Below are 21,526 nucleotides of genomic sequence, written 5' to 3'. Positions count from 1 at the left end.
CTGAGGTCGCCCCTGCTGACGGGGCGGGCTCCTCAGTCTGGGGAGATCCTTCTCTCGACGGGGAGATCGGCTCCTTTGCCGGCCGCGCTCCTCGCGGCGCTTCTTCTGCTTCTTAGAGGCGGGCTCGATTGCTCCCCGCCTGGAGGCGACTGCCTCCTCGGCCTTGGCATACTTCCGGGCTCGGACCAACATTTCAGTGAAGTCGGCCGGGAAACTCTTCTCGATGGAGAAGAGGAATCGGTAGGAGCGAACCCTAGTCTTCAGGGCCGACATGGCTATCGACTGGTCTAACTCGCGGACCTCCCACGTGGCGGCGGTGAAGCGGTCCAGGTACTCTTTGAGGGACTCCCCCTCCTTCTGCTTGATGTCCAGGAGGGAGTCCGACGTCCGTCGCTGGCGCCGGCTGGCAGCAAAGTTGGTGGCGAACTGCCTGCCGAGTTGCTCAAAAGAGGACACCGTGTTCGGCTTCAGTCCAGAAAACCAAAGCCGAGCGGTCCCTCGGAGGGTCGCTGGGAAGGCCTTGCAAAGTACGGCCTCCGAGGACCCTTGCAGGGCCATGAGGGCCCGATAGCTCTCCAGGTGGTCGAGAGGGTCAGTCGTCCCGCTGTAGGGTTCCACTTGAGGCATTTTGAACCTCGCGGGAACCGGCTCATCCTCGATCTGGCGGGAGAAGGGGGACTTGGTAGTGAACTCAAAGTCTCCCTCCTGTCTTGCCTTCTTGCTGTGGAGCGCCGCAATCTGGCGCTCCAGATGCTCAACTTTCCGGTCGAGCTCCCCCATCCGTGGGATTGTCGCTGTGGTTTGCGCCGGCTCGCGGTGGTCTGGGGCTGATTCTGCCTCAGAAAGTTGGGGTCTCCGGTCGAAATCTTCTCCCGGTAACTCCCTCCGGGGAGAAGCTCGTTCTTCGTTGTTGGCTCTGGAGGAGCCATGCAAGTTTTGGCTTGGGAGAACCGGGCCGTTGGGGAGACACTCCGGCAGGACCTGGGCCTGCGGGGGAAGCGTGGGTAAAGCCTCCTCGCGCCGTAGGCCTTGAACGGCGGCAGCCAGGGCCTGGACTTGCTGTACCAAGGCGTCGAACTGTTCCGGCTGGACCTGAGGAACTGGGTCCGCCGGAGTTGGAGAATTCTGGATAGAGTGTCCAGGACTTTGCGGGGGACGCCGGGAGGCGTTAGAGGCTCCCTTACTTCTCAACTTCATGACTGCTACTCGGTCCCTTCCTCTAGCGCCAACTGTTGCTGGAAATTGGACCCGGGGGCAATCTTCGGTCGAGGAGAGGGAGCGGCGGTTTCTCACGGCGGGGCGGCGATCCGTCGGCAGGCGGCGTCCTCCGCTTGGGGCGGTCGGAGAGAAGGAGCAGCAGGTCCTCGCAGCGGGGCGGCGATCCGTCGGCTGGCGGCGTCCTCCGTCTGGGTGCCTGCACACGAACCGGTGGCCGGGTTTTCCGGCGCCGGCCCTCCGACGCTCAAGTCAGGGAGGGGGCAAATAGTGTAGAGAAGGGAGATAAACAGTGTTTTTCGAGTGTATGGATGTTCCAACCCCCCCTGAGAGGCCAAGGCCCCCTTTTATATGCGGGGGTCGGTTTACCTGCGATGTAACAGGGCGAAGCCGTAGTACGGCTCGGCATGTTGTTCAGGTCGGCGCACGGTCAGGCGAATTATTGCACTGATGTCGGCGGTGAGGGCGTCGTACAGCCCGAACTAGCACGCTATCAGGCGAATTATTGCATTGGTGTCGGAGGTATGGCCGAGATCAGAGACTTATCATAGTCGATTAGACCCTGCTGGGTTGATCTGCCGTGGAGAGCTGAGAGTCCGTAGATGGCAGGAGCCATGCGCATTAATTGTGGAGTAAGCCGGGGATCCGCATTTATTGTGGAGTAAGCCGGAGATCCGCATTTATTGTGGAGTAAGCCGGAGATCCGCATTTATTGTGGAGTAAGCCGGAGATCCGCATTTATTGTGGAGTAAGCCGGAGATCCGCATTTATTGTGGAGTAAGCCGGAGATCCGCATTTATTATGGAGTAAGCCGGAGATGCGCATTTATTGTTGAGTGTGCCAGAGGGTTACAGCGGTCATGCGCAATAAATGCCGGAGGGGCGTCAGGGTAGGGTCCTCGGCCGGACCTCGGAGGCGTACGGCCGTAGTAGGTGGCTGGCAAGAGTAGACCTCGAACCTCGGGGTTTTCCTGAGGTCGGAGGTCTCGAGGTTGGTCGTCTTGAGGTCGGGCGTTCCGAAGTCGGATGCTGACTTCGGCCGTCCGGGATCGGAGGTCGTACCGTTTCTTAGGGGCATTTATGTCATTTGGGGGAAAAACCTTATTCCCCCCAACAGTTGGTTTGGTGTGGTGAGAATGAGGGAGGAATGGGCTATTTATAGAAGCCCAAAATTTTTTTTTCCAAAAATACCCCTCAATTCAGCCGTTATTGGACTGTTGGGAGGGGTAAAAGGGTCTTTTTTCCGAAAATAGCCGTTGGAAACGGCTATTTTCCTCCCCCCTCTCCAGACGGGCCGTGCCAGGCACGGCCCGTTTGGAGCCGTTGCGGGCTGTGCCTGGCACGGCCCGTTTTCGCCCGTTACGGGCCGTGCCTGGCACGGCCCGTGGCGTGCCGTGCCCGGCCCGGCCCGCCAATAGACGGGCCTGGGGCCGGGCCGGGCTGGCGTTCCGTGCTGGACGGGCCGTGCCGGCACGGCCCGCTTCATAAGCGGGCCGGGCCAGGCACGGCCCGTTTAGTCCTTGGGCCCGGTGGGCCTGGGCCGGGCCGGCCCGGCACGGCCCGTTGCCCAACTCTATTCTTGACAACCAAGCATGATCATAACATAACGGACTACATATTGGATCAAATAAGAGGCTTTTCTTTATTTCCCCCAACTTTTGCATGATTTGTTATTAATAGTTTCTCTCTTTGAATTGACTAATTCTTTGTTTCATAAGTTCTAAATGTCCATGGATTTTAAATAAATTTGCAACTTTGAAAATAGCTATAGAATGATGTACATGGAAGCTTAAAGCAATGATCTTATTCTAAATATTTAGTCAAATGCCTATGACAAATTGTAGCTACACCCTCCCTAATTCTTGTCAGGGACAATGGTTCATCCACATGCGGTGGTGGCAGAGTTGCAAAGGGATGTTCTTTTTCAGCAAGAAAAGAAGAAAATTAATAGATTTATCTTTTGCAACTAATTTTGATACTTCTAAGGCATAGAATTTGCTACAAAGGATAAGTTGTTGTTGGCTCATATATGTGACCAGTATTGATTTGGCTACTTTGATGAAAATATTATAACTTATATTTGAAATACTTGAAGAAGCAGTCAATTATTGCTTGAAATTTTAGATATCTTGCTTTCCAGTTTTAAATTTCACCATAAGATATGCCTAGTTTGATCTTTATCCAAGAAGGGTATATGATGATTACTTTTACTGCCAAAAACATCTAGGTATGGCAAAGAAGTTTGGCCGGTAAAGTTTAACCTAATTGATAGGAGAACTTCAAGCCTTTATGTACACAAATCTTGGCTAAAGTTATGCATATCTTTGCTCATGGATTTCAAAATATTATTCAAGTGCTTCTAAAAGTATGATTAAGCTTGTGACTAGGGTAGAAAATTATCTGCATGTTCAGCTTGTTCACAATAAATTGTTGAAGAGATTCAATAGGATATAATTTAAATGAAGAGTGGTTAGTCGGAAAAATTGGTTTACATACTTAAAATGATATTATTAATTGTATTGGTATTAATTGATTTAAAAAATGTTTAGTAACATATTTATTAGGTAACATACAAATAGATTAAAAATCATGGTTGATATGTGCATAGTTTTGTACAAAATCAAGATGTTAACTTGAATAAAACAAGCTAAAGTTTTCAGAAATAAGGGCTTTTTTTTTGCATTTATTTTGCTAATATTATTTTATATTTTAGGTTATATATCCATATTTTGTCTAATATATATGCTATATGACATGGGAGTTGCTGATATGCTGGCTAGAAAAGCTTTCTTACATACCGAGTGTCTAGAAATAAAAGATCAAAATTAAACTTGGATTGAGCAAATGTAACCCTTCCATAGTTGCCAACAGTAGCAAACCATAGAGACATTGAATAAATAAAAAGTTTTTGCAAGATTATTTAAAAAAGCTATAAATATATAGAGATGAACATCCAAAAACAAGGCCTTTTAAGTGTACAAAATCTCCCTACTCTCGCTCTTACACTTCTTCCGTTCCTCACCCGGTTGCTGATGCATTAATCTCCACCATCATAAAGGAAGAAGCGTTGTGCAACTAGAATTTTTCAAAGAAATGAAATTCCCATCTTTATCTCCAAGACTCCATCCCAGCAACAAAATTGCAACCGGCTTCCCTGAATACATTTTTCTATAATAAAATTACAATATTCCTATATCCTATCAGGTGCATGGCACGGCAGTCGGCAGGACCCTGGTAAAATTAAAGTCAAAGAGTCAGAATGGCAGCAATTAACACCTAGTGGAGGTGAAATTGCAGCAGTCCATATAAATATATAATTCGGGTGGGTCAAACGTGCCCAAGCTGCGGTGCAACTGATCCCCCTGCCCAGCCCCGGTTCCTCCCACCCCAACTCGATCCCGATCGCATCCCTCCCCGTTCCCTTTCCACTTCTCCTTTCCGGCGGCCAAATCGGCAGCGGTTCTCTCACGTCCAGGCCTCCCGCTCTCAATCCCATAGGTGAGTCTCTTATATCATTCCTGTCCTTTCGCCCCCTTCCTCTCTTTTCTTCATCTATATCTGGCCTTTGTTCCTCACGCTGTCCTCCCTCTTCCTTATTTATCTAAACCGAACTAGCTGCGCTGATCTCCCATCCCTTCTCTCCATCAAGCCCTATCCCTAGACCTTGATGTGGATCTCCCACCGGTTCTTCCAACCTATGACCCTCTCCGACTACCTCTCCCTCGAGCCCTACATTGCCGATTCCATCTCCCGTTTTTCCTATGATCTGTTGAGGTTGGATCTAAATTTTATTCTGAACTCGCTTTAATCTTGCTGCGCTTATCGTTCGCTATGAATATCTGTGCCTAAATCTTTGTTGTCTTCTTGTATTTGTGCATTTTTTTTAAATCGTGGATTTTCTCTTGTTTACTTGATATTTTATTATGATAAGCTGACTTTTATTTTATTATGTTTTATCATCATCATTATTATTTTTGATATAGGCATCGTTTTGCCTGTTAGCATCACGGTGAAGTTTACACATTCATTGTTAGGGTTCTGATTGCGGGACAGTTTGTTCCTTAGGACTTGTTTGGTTCGCGGGAAAAGAAAGGGGAAGGTGTGGTCAACAGAAAAACGAAGCTATCAAAATCTATGGATAAGGTCTCTCTTTATTAAGGATATAATAGATATTTCATACAACTTTTTTCAAGAAAGTAGATGCTCAGCAAAACATAAGCTACCATAGAATGACCACTTTCTTTGTGATTGGGAGGCAAGAGGCTTCTTTGTCCTCCTTTGGTGAGATTTCAGAGGTTCCTTTTTCTTTGGTAAGACGCTGAAAAATCATTGCGTTTAGGATAGAGGTGAGACTCTTCTATTCAGCCATAGTTATCTCATTAGCATCCAAACCGCAGCATCTCTATTGTTTCTTCTTCCACCCGCTAACTTCCATCACGCCCAAGCCCTAAATCCCTTAATGCCCAAGTCTCTAAGTTTCAGGTCTAAACCGCATGCCCTAATCCCATCCTTCCACCGTTTCACAACATAAACCATAGTCTTCATTTGAGGAAAAATAGGGTGACTAATTTCTGCAGCATATCTAGGCCGCACCACATCCCAAATCCCTTCCCCTACGCTGTCAGCGGCCTTAAAAAATTTCGCTTGCCACCTTCACTTAAAAATCACAAATTTTTTTAAGGCCTAGGACGGACCCCTATTTCGTTCGAAACAGAAAAAGCGGCTGTATCCTCGCTTCCCGCGGCCTTTGCCAGCCTCCCGCCCTCTCCCTCTCTCCCCTGCTCGCTCTCTTTTTTCTTCTCCTTCTCCGGCTTCGGCAACGGATTTCGTTTCCGTTGCCGAAACTGTACCGGTGAGCCATCAGTACAGCTGGAACCACCCAGTTTGGGACGGTTTCGCCGACTCTGTTTGTATTGAAACCTTTGTGTCTTGTTGGCTGTTGATATACCAAGCTCACCATTCAACTTTTTTGGCCTAACCTTCCTTTTATTGCCTTTTTGACTTTCACAATTTTAGCTTAAAGATGCTACATGGAGTAGCTATTGTTATTATTTTTTTGTCATTGCCTTTTCTTGTTTTTTCTCATTGCAGGAAACTCATTGGCAGATTATGAATTTAAAAATGATTCTTCAAGGGATAAGGGGCAGAAGTACTAATTCTTTCTGCATGTTTTGATTGTGGGTTTCAAGGGTGTCTGTGAGTCACAGATCACATTGCCAAGTATGAATATCGTGAAGGGTGTCGCTGATCTTATTAAGAGATCATCTGGTGGCCAAACTGGGGAGGGTGGCTCGTGGGCTCATGCAGATAAGCTCTCTGCGCCCTCCCCAAGGTTCCGTTTCAGGTATGATATTTCATCATCACTTCCATGACATTGCTTGTCTTCATCTGATAGAGATTATTCTGTTATTCTTCTCTCGATTGTTGAGCTAGGTGTCTGTTGAGACTAGTACTGTGTTGGCTTTTAGTTTTATAGACTTACAAAATGATCTTCATACTGCTGCTCTAGTCCTTTCTCTCTTTTATCACCTTCCCCCCTCCTTGCTTGAAATGCCCATTTTCTGAAAAGCAGAAGAAAAGGCACATAACAGAAGACCACCACTAAAAAGCAGTGAAGACAACAATCAAGAGACCTGATACTTTCTAGTCTCGAGGTGATCCTACTTTAGGGCATAGAGTTAATACATGCATTTGTGAAGACCTGTGTATGCAATGTGGAAGACCACAGACTCAAAACAATGACAAATTAATGCTAAAAATGATAACATATGCTGTTATGACATTGGTAAACCACCCCTTGCAAATGCAAGATGAAGAATAGGTTACATTTTCATCACTAGGCAAACCATGTTATAAATTGTAGATCTTCTTTGGAAGAGGAAGTAGGTAGTATGACATCTACAACATTAGCAGGTACAGAGTGTCCAATGTGCCAAGTGTACAGGATTGTGCATGATGATGCTTTAGAATTCGTAGTTGTCCCATGTCATCGTCATTTTGCTTCCTTCTTATGTTTTCTGTTTCACAGAGCAGATGCTAAACATAAGGATAAATCCTGATATTTGTGTCTCTATCTATAGGGTCTCAACTAGACTCAAATAAGTCGCAAGGTCCTGGTCAAATCTTTAATGAGGGAGTAGCAGGCTGATTTAGTGTGTTTCGTTGTATTGGCTGGTTAAGGGCAGGTCATCAGTTTAACCAGCCAAACACTCGAAAAAGGTTGGGATTAAGGTTATTTGGTCAGTGCCCTCAAAAGCCACTAATCTGGTTAACTTTATTTCGTGAAGGAGGGTGAAATAAAGTTAACCAGTAGAGGTTTATCTTCTTGGTTTACTTTTTCACTTTTTCCACAACTTATTCCACTAATCATTGAAATGTCTACCAAATAGTAGATATCCTTAATTGATGGTTAGCTGATTTGGGGGTGGTTACCAATAATCCTTTCTATCACAAGTTACTTACCCCCTGGATAGCTACAGCCCTAATGGTTTGTTGGAGTAGAAAATAATCCTTCCTATTACAAGCTTATCCTTTGATAATTAAAGGAGCATATGGAAAAGATTAAAGAGATCTTTGCCTCTTCTAATTGCAACTAATTCAATTATGTAATTATAAAGATGATCTATTGGCCTTCATGAAGCATACGAGAGTCTGCAACTTTGTAGGAGAATTGTGAATTGTGAAAATAAAGTTCTTGGTAAAAGATCTTTGACGATCAAGAAACTAGAGGATGATCAGGAGCTGAAGTGCAACGATATTCTGAACTTGACTTACTTGCAGTAGAAAGCAAGTCACGGTGATCATTGATGGAGAAGTGCCAAAAAATTTGGTTTCATTTTGGTCATTGGAAAAACGAATTTAAAGATGAATGAGAAATGAAACCGTATCAGTTAGCATGGCCACATGATTGCTGCCAAGGTTAGTTGAACCATTCTAGACCGAGCGGTCCAGGATGTATCAAACTGAAATGGGCAAGAACTGGAATGGTTTGGGTGGTTGGGATGGTTCGACCCTTAATAGACCCCCAAGGCCTGCTCCCCCCTCCTAACTCTCCATGGCCCCAATCTTTGCTCGATCTCCCCTCTCCCCCCTCCCTCTCTCGCTCTCTCTCACTCGACCGATCTCTCTCTCTGCCCATCTTTTGCCATGATGGGAGCTTCAAAGCTCCACTGTATGTGAAGTCGAAGACCACTGATGACGGTTGTTTGACCCCGACCCCGATGATGATTCCAACTCTGTGCAGCCGAACAATATATCTCTCTTTTCCCCCTCCCCCTCCTTGTCCCTCTCCCCTCTCTTCTCATCCTTCTTTCTCGCCTTCTTCTCTCTGACCCCTAGTTTCGTAGGGTTAGAGTTTTCTCTCCTTCTCCCTCCCTCCCTCTCCCTGCCACTCTCTCTCTCTTCTTCCTCCTGCTTCTTCTTCACTCTCTCCCTCCCTCTCCTTGATTCGGTACACTCCAGCACGGTATGGTACGGACCTGTACCATACCTAACCGGTCGCCGGCTGGTGCGAGCCTCGATACCAGCCCAGCAGACCTTGATTGTTACCAACCCATTGTAAAACATCAATGCCTAATTTTTTTCTAAGGTGCTTGTGATGCCATTCCCATGGTAGCTACAAACTTGTTTGGAAAACCTTGGTTTGATAGAAGTGCATAACAAAATTCTTAAGCCAATACATATTTTTTTTGACATCAAGGCACAAAGCAAGGAATGCCGAACTGGCCCGTACCAAACCGGAACCGGTTGGTACAAGGCCATACCGGACTTTAGATATACAAGGCCGGTACTGGTTCGGCGATCCTTGGCACAAGGTATGCATTTTTGCTGAATATGCAAGTGGATCGTGATCACGAACTTGAAGACTTGAATCCTCTTATTTTTGTCATGTCATAGCTGCCAATGATTTTTTAGTGTGTAGTACTTTAGATAGAACTTTGAGTAAAAAAAAGAAACCATTCTTTCAGAGGTGATTGAGCAACTCGTATGACATTACATGTGCTGCTGGTGGTGTGGCTGCACTATAATAGGATACTTTGTCCCTTGGACATGGAAAAGGACACCTACTTCCTAAGAGTCCCTTTGAAATCTGAATGAACTTGATTAGGTTTCCACCTTCTTCTTTTTATATAAACTTGGAGATCACCTAGGATTTTTCTAAAGAAACATGGGCGTTATTTACCTCTTACATGGAACCAGATTCCATTTTCTTTGCAAATGAGGTTTCCTAGCCAAATGTGGAAACTTGAAGTGGCCACATAAGTAGGATGGGAAAACTGATCTGTCTGTTTTCTCCTTTTGTCCTTCCTTCCTTTTCTTCCACTTTCTTCTTCCATTAATGATGTTGGTTGCTATGTCTTGACCATTAACAGTGGTATGGCAATTTACAATGCTTTAGCTCAATGCAAGTTGAAAACTAGCCTTGAATATTTTTTATGGTAGTCTGGCCTTTTGTGATTAAAAAAAAAGGGCATCTAAATGAACCTTTGTATCCAAGAGATCTTTCTGTAAATTTTTGATAAAGAACACCAAATGTAGTGACACTTCTCCCTTCAAGTGCCCTATGCTACCTACCACATCTTTACCTTGAACTGAATTATTGAGGAACTATGAACATTTTCATGATATCGTCTTGAATGATGACTAAACCATGCTACTAAAATAAAAGTCTGAAGCCATTGAACACTAGTGCTTTCTCCCTAGACATTACAAATGCATTTTCTTGAATTGTTCCTCCTTTAATTCCTACTATATTCACTTTGCTAATCTTAGCAAACTATCAGTTGACATGTTTTGACCTCATATGTTAAGAAGAAAGTTTGTTGCAACATGTCATATCTGAAACAAAGCTTTCATAAATTGTTTTCTCTTTTCCTTTTACTTAGTCTTCTTAATTTTTGGATAGTATGTTATGAGGTAAATTTCCTTATTTGTTCTTTTCATTAGTTATTAGAAGATTTCTAACTTGTACGTACTTCCCATTACATAGTTATTATTGTGAAATTCAAATTGTGAAATTCAATTTTGCTAGCAATCAATCTTGTTTAAGCACTCTTACTCTGGAAGTTTATTATGTGAACTTGATTATTAAATAATTCATCATATTTTGTTTTTTCCCCTCTCTTTCAAGGGATGTTGGTGAGGAGGCAGTCTTAAGTACACTTTGGCAGAGATACGAGAATGCCATTGATAAGGTATGTGGTGTATTGGTTCATATTGCTTGACTCTCTGGTGTGCTCAAAATTAAGTCTTTTGCAAATTATTCCTATTGATGATGGGTTTGCAAGTCAATCACAAATAGTTTCATACTAGCTTATTAAAGTCTTGATCGCTTTATCATTTAATAGTTTTCAAATATGATACCTGACTAATATTCCTAGTTTTGTTGGTTTTCTTGTTTTTCCTTTGTTTGGGATGGTTATCTTTTCTCTATATTTTTTTCATCATGTTTGGCTTGTCATTTATGTTTCTTTTTGTGAAGTTCATTAGCAAGGATTTATATCTCGTGGAACAGAGCATTCTAGCCTTTCTTTGGAATGGTATGATCAAGGTATGCTAAACCGATCGGAACAGTTCAGCTCGTACCGAACCGGTGCCGACAGGCACCGGTACGGTACAACATATAAATTTGGTTCCGTACTTGAACCGGTGTGTACCGGCAAGCCGGCACCGGTGTGAGCTAGGCCAAGCGCGGCTTCCCTGCGAGCGCCCGCGTGGGGGGCAGCGGGCCCGCACGGGCGCAAGCTGGGAACCGCTCTCGCGCGTGCGTGGTTCCCCGGGAGCGCTTCCCCAAGTTGGGAACTGCGCCCGCACGGGATTTCCTGCGCCGGGAACGCACTTGCGTGTGGTTTCCAGCGCGGGGCAGCAAGCAGCCTGCGTGGGCCATTTAATGCCATAGAGTTGCATTTAATGCCACTCTGTGGCATTTAACGCGGCAACGTGTAGTTTTTTTCATCCGCGTGCGGATGCGTGAACGGAGAATCGCGTGCCTGTGCATGATTCCTAGGGAACCGTGCCTGCGGCCGGATCCCTAGTAGGAAAATGCGCCCATGCACGATTCCCAGTTTCCGCGTGTGGTTCCCTGTGCGGGGCAGCGCGCCCACGCGGGTTGGTAGCCCGCGTGGGCTGGCAACTCGCGTGGGCCATTTAATGCCACTCTGTGGCATTTAACGGGTCATTTTTTTCCGCATCTGCACGCGTCTGCGTTGTTTTTTTTCTCGCAGACGCGATGTGCGCAATTTTTTTCGCGTCCGCGCGTCGCGTCCCCGCGCGCGTGTCCGGTTCGGTACTGGTGCTCACCGGTATATTGGTACGGTCGGTCCGACGAACCTTGGGTACGACGTTGCGTCCTGATGCTTGAAATGGTGGATCTATTGTCCTTGGTCTTGTTTGACACCAGGAGTGGTGCCCCGCTTGACACTTGGGATGGTGGGATGCCCTGTTGTCCCATCGGAACTTAACTTTTGATTCATTAAGGCTTGTTTTCCACATCATTTTAGAGTATAATATACTATTTTCTTGCTTGATAATAAGTTAATGATAAATGTTTATCAGGTTTAAGCTCTATATTATCTAAAGCTCGGTAAGAAGTAGACTGAGCTCTTTAGAATCAAATATACAATACCTATAATATTCACACAACTTAGCAAAGTTCAATCTGAACCTTGAATAATGCTTCTTGAAAATAGCAGAAATGGAGAAATGACCAATATTTCGGGAGAAGTTCACCATATATATTTTTAGTCCATAAGCAAGTTTCAATTGAGTCTCTAAAATTGACCCTGTTTTTGGGCTGGTTCAAACTGAAATTGACAAGTTCAAGTTTTGATTTCAGAGTCTTGCTGAAGCTTTAAGCTATGAAACCAATCTTTGAGTCAGGTTCGCGGGGCCTGAACCATCAAGTTCAGTCTTATTTTTGTTATTCAACATATGAATTATTCTGGAATTATCTCAAATGAGCATAATAATGTTTTTGTTAAGAGAAAAATAATTGCCCTTGAAGTAAACATCGGTCCTTGCTTCATCCTATTGGGAAAGTTGTTAGAATGACTTGGTTGCTTTTAAGAATCATCATGTATGACTTCATCCTTTCTAGCAGGTCTTTGATCACAATAAGGTCCAATTGAGATTGAATTCAAATGACCTAGTGCTCAAGGTGTTGGAACAAAATAGTTTGCTTTTAGTTTGCTTTTAGTTTGCTTTTTGGAGTTGATTTTGAAGTCCTATTTTTAAGGTGGTTTGATGTGCGAAGGTCCTAGTTTTGGTATTCTATCCAGGTCTTATGGGAATCTGGGCAGCATTTTAAGAATGATTTTGAGTGTCCATAGGACATTGATTAGTTGCTTATTAAGAGCTCTAGGTCACTTGTGAAACAAGCCAAGAAGAAAAGCTATAAAAGTGCCGTATGGCTGGCCACTGAAAGGCATTCTACATGAATTTTATTAGTTGAGAAAGAATGTGGTTTCCCTGGCCGAGTTGGGCTCATTTTTTCTTGTCAAGCAGCAAACTTAACTATCAGTCCTCACCAATCACCTGATCAACCCTTGAGTTGCTTAGATATAGTTGTACTTCTCATAGAAACCCAAAATGAAAATTTTGACTATTATAACTGCTAGAATTGCCAAATTTGTCCTTGTTGCTCTATTTTTTGTAACATAGTAATGAGGTGAATCTTGACCAAACTTAATTTAATCCTATCTTACTTAGGTCCACGTATGCCTCTACTTGCCACTCCCAAGTGGTCTTACATTGACTAACCATGATTATCTAGCCATTACTAGACTCCTGCTAATTTGCTTTAACATCTAGTAACCAACAAACTACTGCTAATTTTCTTTTGCTTTAATATTTGTCTTGTACTAATTCAATTTATCCAATTATTTCCTCAAACTATTTTCATCTAGATTGATATGAATTTACAACTAGTTTGAAACAGTTGAATGTAAACAATGATCAACTCTCTTGCTATTGTCCTTGTCTTTTTCCAAATTGCATTGATCTTAGCCATAGACCAAGAAGCTGAAGTTACTTTGGCAAGTACATGGGATGCTCTTGTAAATTTCATACCAATTATACTTCTAATGCATTACAATTAAATGCTATTTTGTATTTGCCTAAATAGTTTCTAAACCCATGACTATTTCCAAGGTTAGCCGAATTGGTACCAGGACTCGTACCAGTTTGGTATAGTACCGAACTAGTATTGTACCGACATATGGTACACTGTGGCATGCCGGTTCTGATTTTCGATTTTGGCATGACCTCCCCTTATTTTTCAATTATCTAGGCATTTTTGGACATTGAAAATGACATGGGGGAGAGCCACCTCACCTTGTTTTGGGCTGGATCCTCCTTTAATCGTTGAAATCATGGAGTTTTTGGCAAAATGGGAGGGTTTGAAAATGAAAGGGAAGAAAGGCTTGAGAAGGCTTGGGAGGTCTTCTTAGGCCTCTCCATTATTGAAAGAGGAGGGACTGAACCAGTTCAGACTGGTGCGAACCAAGCGGTTCCCACCGGTTTTGGTTCGGAATGGTTCAAGACTTTTTTTGAAAAAATCAGCTGAACCATACCGATTGCGCATTGGTTTAGTTCTTTGGCCTGGTTTGGCATACTATGATTATTCAAAAAATGATGTTTGAGATTTACTTTTTGTGTTTCATTTCTTCATTAGTTTATTGGACTCCTAGCCATTGAATTCATTTGTGACAGTGACAAACATGTAGGCTCATTATTCTATTAACAGTGTTGCTGGAAATTGGACCCGGGGGCCGCCGCGAAGCTGGGGAAGGCGAAGCTCCGCTGCTACAGGGGGCGGACGGCGGTGCGCCGGTCGGCTGCGTCCTCCACTGGTGGGGCTCCGGATCTGCAAGGAAAACCGGTGGCCGGGCTCCCCGGCGCCGGCCCTCCGATGCTTAAGTCAGAGGGGGCAAATATGTGGAGAGGGTAGGAGGAGAGAGAGTGTATGCACAGAATATTTTGTTAAGATGAAGCAAAGATGAAAGCTTTGATGTCATCAATTGTGTCTATCTCTCCCCCCCCCGTTCCCCCCAGGCTCCCCTTTTATAGTGGGGTTTTGCGTTTCCTGGGAGGTGACAGGGGAGTTTGTCCCTTTTGTAATGATTTAGCCCATTAATGGCGTAGTGGAGAATAAGGCCGGATCAGACCGGAGTCAGAGAGTTGTCACGGTCGATCGGACCTGTTGGAGTTGTTGAACCGCCGGCCGTAGTGGGCCTGGGGTTCGTGGATGGTGAGTGCATTTAATACCGAATGAACCGGCGGTCAGGGAGAGCCATACGCTCTGACGGTTCAATGATCCGGAGATCGTCTTGAGCCGTGTTCATTTAATGACTGGGTGCATCGGAGACTTGAGGGAGTCTCATGCATTAATGGCAGGTTGTGCCGAATACCTGCGGAGATCTTATGCCTTGACGGCTTAGAGATTATGGCAGGCGACAAGTTGTAGTCGAGTTGTCAAATCCCCTGGAGGATTGAGTGCTTGGTTAAGGCATCGGCTCGGCAGGGGTGCCGAGCCGAGCTGGTCGCCCAGTAGGGCGCCCTGTGGCGGGGTTGCCTTCGAAGTATCCCTGATCGGCGTCTTTCGAGCAAGCGCTTCCTAACCGAGCGCCTCCCTTTGGTGCTATCTCTGGTCGGCATCCTCTGGTCGGCTCTTTTCGGCCGAGCAGACGCACTTGGGTGTTTTGGTCGGGTGCCTTTACTTGGCGCTCTCTCCGGTCAACGCTCCTTCTGCTCGGCACTTTCCAGCCGAGCAGCCTTTGGGTCGATGCCCTCTGGCCGAGCGCCTTCCCGGTCAGTGCCCTCTGGCCGAGCGCCTTCCCGGTCAGTGCCCTCTGGCCGAGCGCCTCCGCAACAGTATGACTTGGGGTTTTTCCCCCAACACTACCCCTCGACTTCCGAGTTCCAGTTGGCTACCAGCTGGAGCGCGGGAAGTAGCTATTAATGGGTCTTTTCAGTTCCAAAAAATTAATAGTATATCGCGCGTTTTGAATTGTCGGAAGCTTCGAGGTGCCTTTAATAGGCGACGCCTTTTGTTTCCCAAAAAGGCCTCATTATTGGGACACCTTTCGCGAAGCGTCCTCGCGTCGTGGGCTCATGATGGAGCTGCACGATCTTTGATTGCGGACGCCTTTCCGCACGATCCAATGGGGCGCTTCGTCGTTCGAAGCGCTGGCCTTAATTAGGGGTGCCGTTCTGTCTTTCAGATCGACGCGTGTCGTCATCTCAACAGGATACAGCATTTCTTGCTGATCCAGGCCGTTGGGGAGGTCTATTTAAACCCTCCCCAGCCTTCCGTCCTCTTTCTATTGCTTCCTGCCTTTAGCTCTGTTCTTTACCTTCCTGAGACCGAAGCCCCTTTTTTCCGGCATCTTCCCCAGGTTGTCCTTTTTTCTTCTTGTTTAATCCCCTTCTTCTTCTTCTACAATGGGTTCCACCCCTAATGAAACTGTGCCCACCATGAGCGTCCTGGAAGTGGAGATGGTGGAACAGTGGTTCTTCCCTCTCCGCGGGTTCCGTTTGGAACCCGCCAGGCGCAGGGATCGGGTAACCGATCCTCCGGCAGGCCGGATCGGAGTGCATTCGGAGTCACTCTGGGCCGGCCTCCGATTTCCTCTTCATGGGTTCGTGAATGAGTTGTTGACGGTATGCCAGTTGGTCCCGGCACAACTCACTCCGAATGCTTGGAGGACAGTGATGGGTTTCCTGTCACTGTGTTTGTTACATGGGATTCCTACCTCTGTCAGCGTCTTCCGGCGACTTTTTATTTTTAAGTCGAGTCCGGGAGACGGAGAGTGGCTCTACATCGCCCTTCGGGCGGGCCCACCACTCTTCCGCGGTGCCCCCTCGTCCATTCATAGCTGGAAGGAGAAGTTCTTCTTCCTGGGCTCTGAACGGTCCTGGGGGTTTGACCCCAGGTGGAGGCCACCCCAGCTCAAATCCATCAACAAGCTCCCCCGACTTACCGCTCGCGAGGAGGGGATTTTTGACGCCGTCCGCAGCCTCGGGGACGGAATCTTATTGAACGGCCTCATCAGCGAGGACGCGCTGGTGAACGTGGGCCTGAGTTCGGCACGTCCTCAGGGTAAGGATAGCTATTGCAGTTCTTATTTCCTTATTGTTCTAATGTTCTAATTTTGTTCGTCTTTGCAGACATCGCAAAAATGGTGACCGAGAGCGAAGTCCTCTACGCCCGCTTCCAAAAGAGGGCGGCCGAGCTCTCTGGAGAGCCCGCCGAGCCGAGGAAGAAGCAGAAGACCTCGGCCGCCTCGACTTTCTCGATGGCAGCAGCGGCCGAGGCGGGTCCTTCCCGCCCCGCTCATCCCGAGGCGGGGCCTTCTCGGCCTGCGCGCCCCGAGGCGCGCCCTGAGGCTGAGCGGAGAGAGGGCGCGGGTCCCGGGGGTTCGGGATCCAGAGCCCCGATGGCGCCCCTATGCCCGGTGCCTCTAACACAAATCCCTGGTCGGCAGGACGCTTCAGTTGCCGACCAGGGGAGGAGTCCTGCGGGTCCCGTGCTTGCGCAACCCGCCACAGTCGTGCGGCAGTCAGATCGGCCGCTCGCCCGACCCCTGCCCCTTAGCTCCCAGCCGGGGAGCAGTCGAGGAGCCTCGGGGCCGGCTCCATCTAGGCCAGCTGATGCTGGCCTCCCGAGCCTGCCAGTCTCGGAGGAACGGGTGCCCTATGCACCCTCCTGGTCCGTGTTCGAGGGCGATTCAGCCCTCGAAAACCCGCAGGTAGCACGCGAAGTGATTCGGCTCGCGATGCTCCCGGCTGATCGGGCCAAGATGCAGTCCATGAGCTACAATATCTTCATGGACGCCGCTCGCTGCAACATCGTCCGGGTAAGTGAGATCTCCCTCCTATAGAGATTGTTCGTTGCTTCATTTTACTTGTTTTGTGGCGCCTCACATCTCTCTTCTACAGCACGTGCACGAGACGGAGATGTTGATGCACCTAGTTCGCGAGTTCCGGGGGGAGGCCCGGAAACACGAACGCAATTTTGAGGAGGCCCAGAGGAGGTGCATGGCCGCCGAGGCCAAGTACCTGGCCTCCGAAGAGAAGCATCAGGCCTCCGAGGCCGAACAACGGGTGCTCCATCCGATGAGGAAATTCGAGCTCTAACCGCTGAGCTCGACGAGGAGAAGGGCGCGCACTCGTTGACGAGATCCGAGCTGCGCGCCGCAGAGGCTCGGCGAATTAAGGCCGAGGAAGCACTGGCCGCTCGTGGGCGGGAGTTGGAGGACGCCCACGGCCGCCACCTAGAGCTCGAGCGGGAGCTCAGGGACCTTGAACGGAGAGCCGCGTACCATGAGGCTCGGGAGATGGAGGCCAAGGAGAATGCCCAGAACGCAGTGGCGCTCTTCCGTGAGTCGGCAGAGTTTCGCGAACTCATGGCCGAAGAGGGCGTAAATGGGTTAATCCAAGGCTTCCGGGATTTCCGCAACCAGTTGCGGTGGCTTCTCCCGGACTTCGATGTAAACCTGCTCAAACCAGGAGCAGGAAGGGTGCAGGCGGAGACAGAGGCTCCGGAGGCAGAGGCGGCCGTAGCCGCCCCTGAAGTGGCCGAGGTCGCCCCCGAGGTCGCTGCCGAGGCCGTTCCTATTGCTGCCGAGGCCATCGAAGTGGTCCCGGCTGCCGAGCCAGCCACTCCTAGTGCTGCCGAGGCCGAGGTAGTCGAGCTCGAGCCTTAATGTAATTTTTGTTATTTCCCCCATACTTGTAAGGGCCAAGCCCTAATTTTGTACTTAGCCCACGGGCTTTCTTTTGAAATGAATATACATTTCTTTTTTGGAAATTCGATTGTCGCTCTAAGTTTTCCTGCTCGGATCCGTTTTAGGTTCCGAGGACTTGGGCTCTATGGCCTCTAATTTCGCCCGCCACAGGGTTTGGGTTTAGGTTCGGCTTACCGAGCTCCATCGCTCGGTCCCTCGACTAATGGCATAGCAACGTTTGTGCTTATACCGAGGATTTAGGCTCCATTGTTCCGAGCCTATCCCAGGGCTTGACCAAGCCCTAAGGCGGTCACTGGGACTTCGGCGAAGTTAGCGAACTTCGACCCTTGCATTGCCGGGGGGGACCAGATTCGTTTCGAACGAATGGGTCGAATGCTCGTCAGCTCGTGACGGGGATTCACCGGACTTAGAATAATAATGCGTTAGTGTCGCAAACATTCCCTCGCCGAGGCGATAAGGGACATTCCTCTGCTCGGCATCTATTCTTGTAGTGCGTCGGCAGAGAGATCCAGGAATAGGTAAAGTAATATAAAAACATTAAATAAATGGTACCTTGTACCATGCACGTCCTGACGCCGAGGCGACTGAAGACGCTCCTCTGCTCGGACTCCGTTATTTGTGGACGTCAGCAGAGAAATCCCAAAAAAGGTAAAGTAACGTAAAAACGTTAAATAAATGGTACCTTGTACCGTGTGCGTCCTGGCGCCGAGGCGACTGAAGACGCTCCTCTGCTCGGACTCCGTTATTTGTGGACGTCGGCAGAGAAATCCCAAAAAAGGTAAAGTAACGTAAAAACGTTAAATAAATGGTACCTTGTACCGTGTGCGTCCTGGCGCCGAGGCGACTGAAGACGCTCCTCTGCTCGGACTCCGTTATTTGTGGTCGTCGGCAGAGAAATCCGGAGACATAGGATAAATAAGATAATGCCGAGACATTAAATAATACGCGTCCCTGCGCTGAGGCGACTTGAGACGCATCTCTGCTCAGACTCCGCTATTTGTGGTCGTCGGCAGAGAAATCCAGAGAAAGGGAACTCCAATAAAGGAATCCAATAATGGAGAAATCCAATAACGGAGAAATCCAATGATAGAGATCCCATAGAGAAATCCCATAGAGAAATCCAATGAAGAAATCCGATAGAGAAATCCAATAGAGAAATCCAATGGAGAAATCCAATAATAAAGAGCGAGGCAAGCTCGCCAGCCAGGGTTGATGAAGAACGAGCCGAACTCGTTTGACCAATAAAGATCATATCCCGAACATATCGGGGCATCCCGACAAATCGGGGCATCTCGACGTCTCGAGGCATCCTGACGGTGGTCAGGGTAGGAGCACGAGCCGAGCTCGTCCGGTCAGAGAGGACCGCTAACTCTGTCGATGGAGCACGAGCCGAGCTCGTCCGGTCAGAGAGGACCGCTAACTCATATCTCGATGTCTCGAGCTTCCCGATAACTGGGGCATCCCGACGTCTCGGGGCATCCCGACGGATCGGGGCATCCCGACGTCTCGGGGCATCCTGACCGTGGTCAGGGTAGGAGCACGAGCCGAGCTCGTCCGGTCAGAGAGGACCGCTAACTCTTGTCGATGGAGCACGAGCCGAGCTCGTCCGGTCAGAGAGGACCGCTAACTCTTGCCGATGGAGCACGAGCCGAGCTCGTCCGGTCAGAGAGGACCGCTAACTCATATCTCGACGTCTCGAGCATCCCGACGGGTCGGGGCATCCCGTTGTGGCAGGGCATCCCAATATATTGGGGCATCCTGACGTCTCAGGGTAGGAGCACACCTGCCATCAGAATATAGCGGGGAGGATTGGTGAGCTCAAAAATAGGTTCGTAAACCATAAATTTATTATGAAATGAAATCCGCAGAATGGAATAAATGAAATTCAATAATTGAATAGTGGACCCCTTTGGGGTCCTACTGATGGTACACGCGGAGATTCTCAGAGCTCCAGCTCCGCGGAATGAGAGTTCCATCTAGGGACTCTAGCTGGTAAGTCCCGGGTCGGCGAATGCGCGTGACTCGGTATGGGCCTTCCCAGTTTGGGGCCAGCTTTCCTTGCTCAGTCGGTCGGGAGGCTTCAGCTCTCCTAAGGACAAGGTCTCCTGGCTTGAAGGATTTGACCTTGACCCTGGCATTGTAGTACTGGGCTGTCTTTTGCTGGTATCTCGCCATTCGGACTCGGGCGGCCTCCCTTGTTTCCTCGATCAGGTCGAGATTATTTCTGAGCTGCGAAGAGTTGGAGCCGGCGTCATGATGCTCGACTCTGGGAGAAGGAAGCCCGATCTCTAGCGGGATGACGGCCTCCGTTCCATATGTCAGGTTGAAGGGAGTCTCGCCGGTGGGGACACGGAACGTTGTCCGGTAAGCCCACAGGACATTATATAGGTCTTCGACCCACTGTCCTTTGGATTTGTCGAGCCTGGCCTTGAGACCCTGCAAAATAGTACGATTTGTTACCTCGGTTTCTCCGTTCGTCTGAGGATGCGCGACCGAGGTGAAGCGATGGTCGATGCCAAGCTCGGAGCAGAACTCCCTAAAGTGAATGTTGTCGAACTGGCGGCCGTTGTCGGAGATAAGGATGCGGGGAAGCCCAAATCTGCAGATAATGGACTTCCAGACAAAATCCCGCATCTTCTGCTCGGTGATCCGGGCTAGAGGCTCTGCTTCCACCCACTTGGTGAAGTAGTCGATGGAGACGACCAGGAACTTCCTTTGCCCGGTGGCCAGTGGAAATGGCCCAAGAATGTCGATTCTCCACTGGGCAAAAGGCCAGGGGGAGCTAATCGAAGTCAGAGGAGCCGAGGGTCGGCGCTGAATGTTGGCATTCCTTTGGCACCGATCACATCTTTGGACGAAGTCCATGGCATCCTTCTGGAGTGTAGGCCAATAATATCCTTGGCGCAAAATTTTGTGGGCCAGCGCTCGCCCTCCTAGATGGCTTCCGCAGATCCCTTCGTGGACTTCACGCAGGGCGTAATCCGCCTCCGTTGGGCGGAGGCATCTGAGGAGTGGAGAGGTGAAGGATCTCCGATAGAGCTTCCCCTCGTACAGTACGTATCGGGTGGCGAGGCGCTTGACTCGACGAGCCTCTTGTTCGTCAATGGGGAGGACTTCATCTTGCAAATAACTGATGAGTTCGTCCATCCAGCTTGGTTCGAACTCGGCGCAGAGGGTTTGCTCGGGCTCGTCTGTACTGGGCTTTTGGAGATACTCCAGTACCGCTTCCCTAGGGAGCTCACTCATGCGAGAGGACGCCAGCTTTGATAGCTGGTCGGCCCTGAGGTTCTCCGACCTGGCAACATGTTGAATGTGAAAGGAATCCAAGGTCGAGGCGAGATCCCGTACCTTCTGAAGATACTTCTGCATGGTTGGGTCTCTGGCTTCAAAGTCGCCTACAATTTGGTTGACGACGAGCTGGGAATCGCTAAAGGCCTTCAAGCCTTTCACTCCTAGCTCCTTGGCTAGCTTGAGCCCGGCGACAAGTGCTTCATACTCCGCCATGTTGTTGGAAGCAGGAAATTCGAGGCGCAAGGCCTGCTCGGCGACCACCCCCTCCGGGCTGGT

The 21,526-nt window shown here is 48.4% G+C and overlaps 1 protein-coding gene across 1 annotated transcript in view; it reads left to right on the top strand.

Moving 5' to 3' along the window:
- The first annotated feature begins 4,554 nt into the window (after positions 1-4,554).
- The window catches only part of LOC103724019 (BEACH domain-containing protein B-like), a 124,077-nt gene continuing 107,105 nt past the window's right edge, over positions 4,555-21,526 (top strand). The window contains 3 exon segments of the mRNA XM_039132591.1: positions 4,555-4,712; positions 6,306-6,558; positions 10,345-10,408. Of these exon segments, the coding sequence (XP_038988519.1) occupies positions 6,437-6,558; positions 10,345-10,408 (186 nt within the window). The 5' untranslated portion in view covers positions 4,555-4,712; positions 6,306-6,436.

Source organism: Phoenix dactylifera, chromosome 12 (genome assembly GCF_009389715.1).
Source record: "Phoenix dactylifera cultivar Barhee BC4 chromosome 12, palm_55x_up_171113_PBpolish2nd_filt_p, whole genome shotgun sequence".
Lineage (NCBI taxonomy): Eukaryota > Viridiplantae > Streptophyta > Magnoliopsida > Arecales > Arecaceae > Phoenix > Phoenix dactylifera.
The sequence above is the reverse complement of the archived record's forward strand: the minus strand, read 5'-3'. Positions and strand labels throughout refer to the sequence as shown.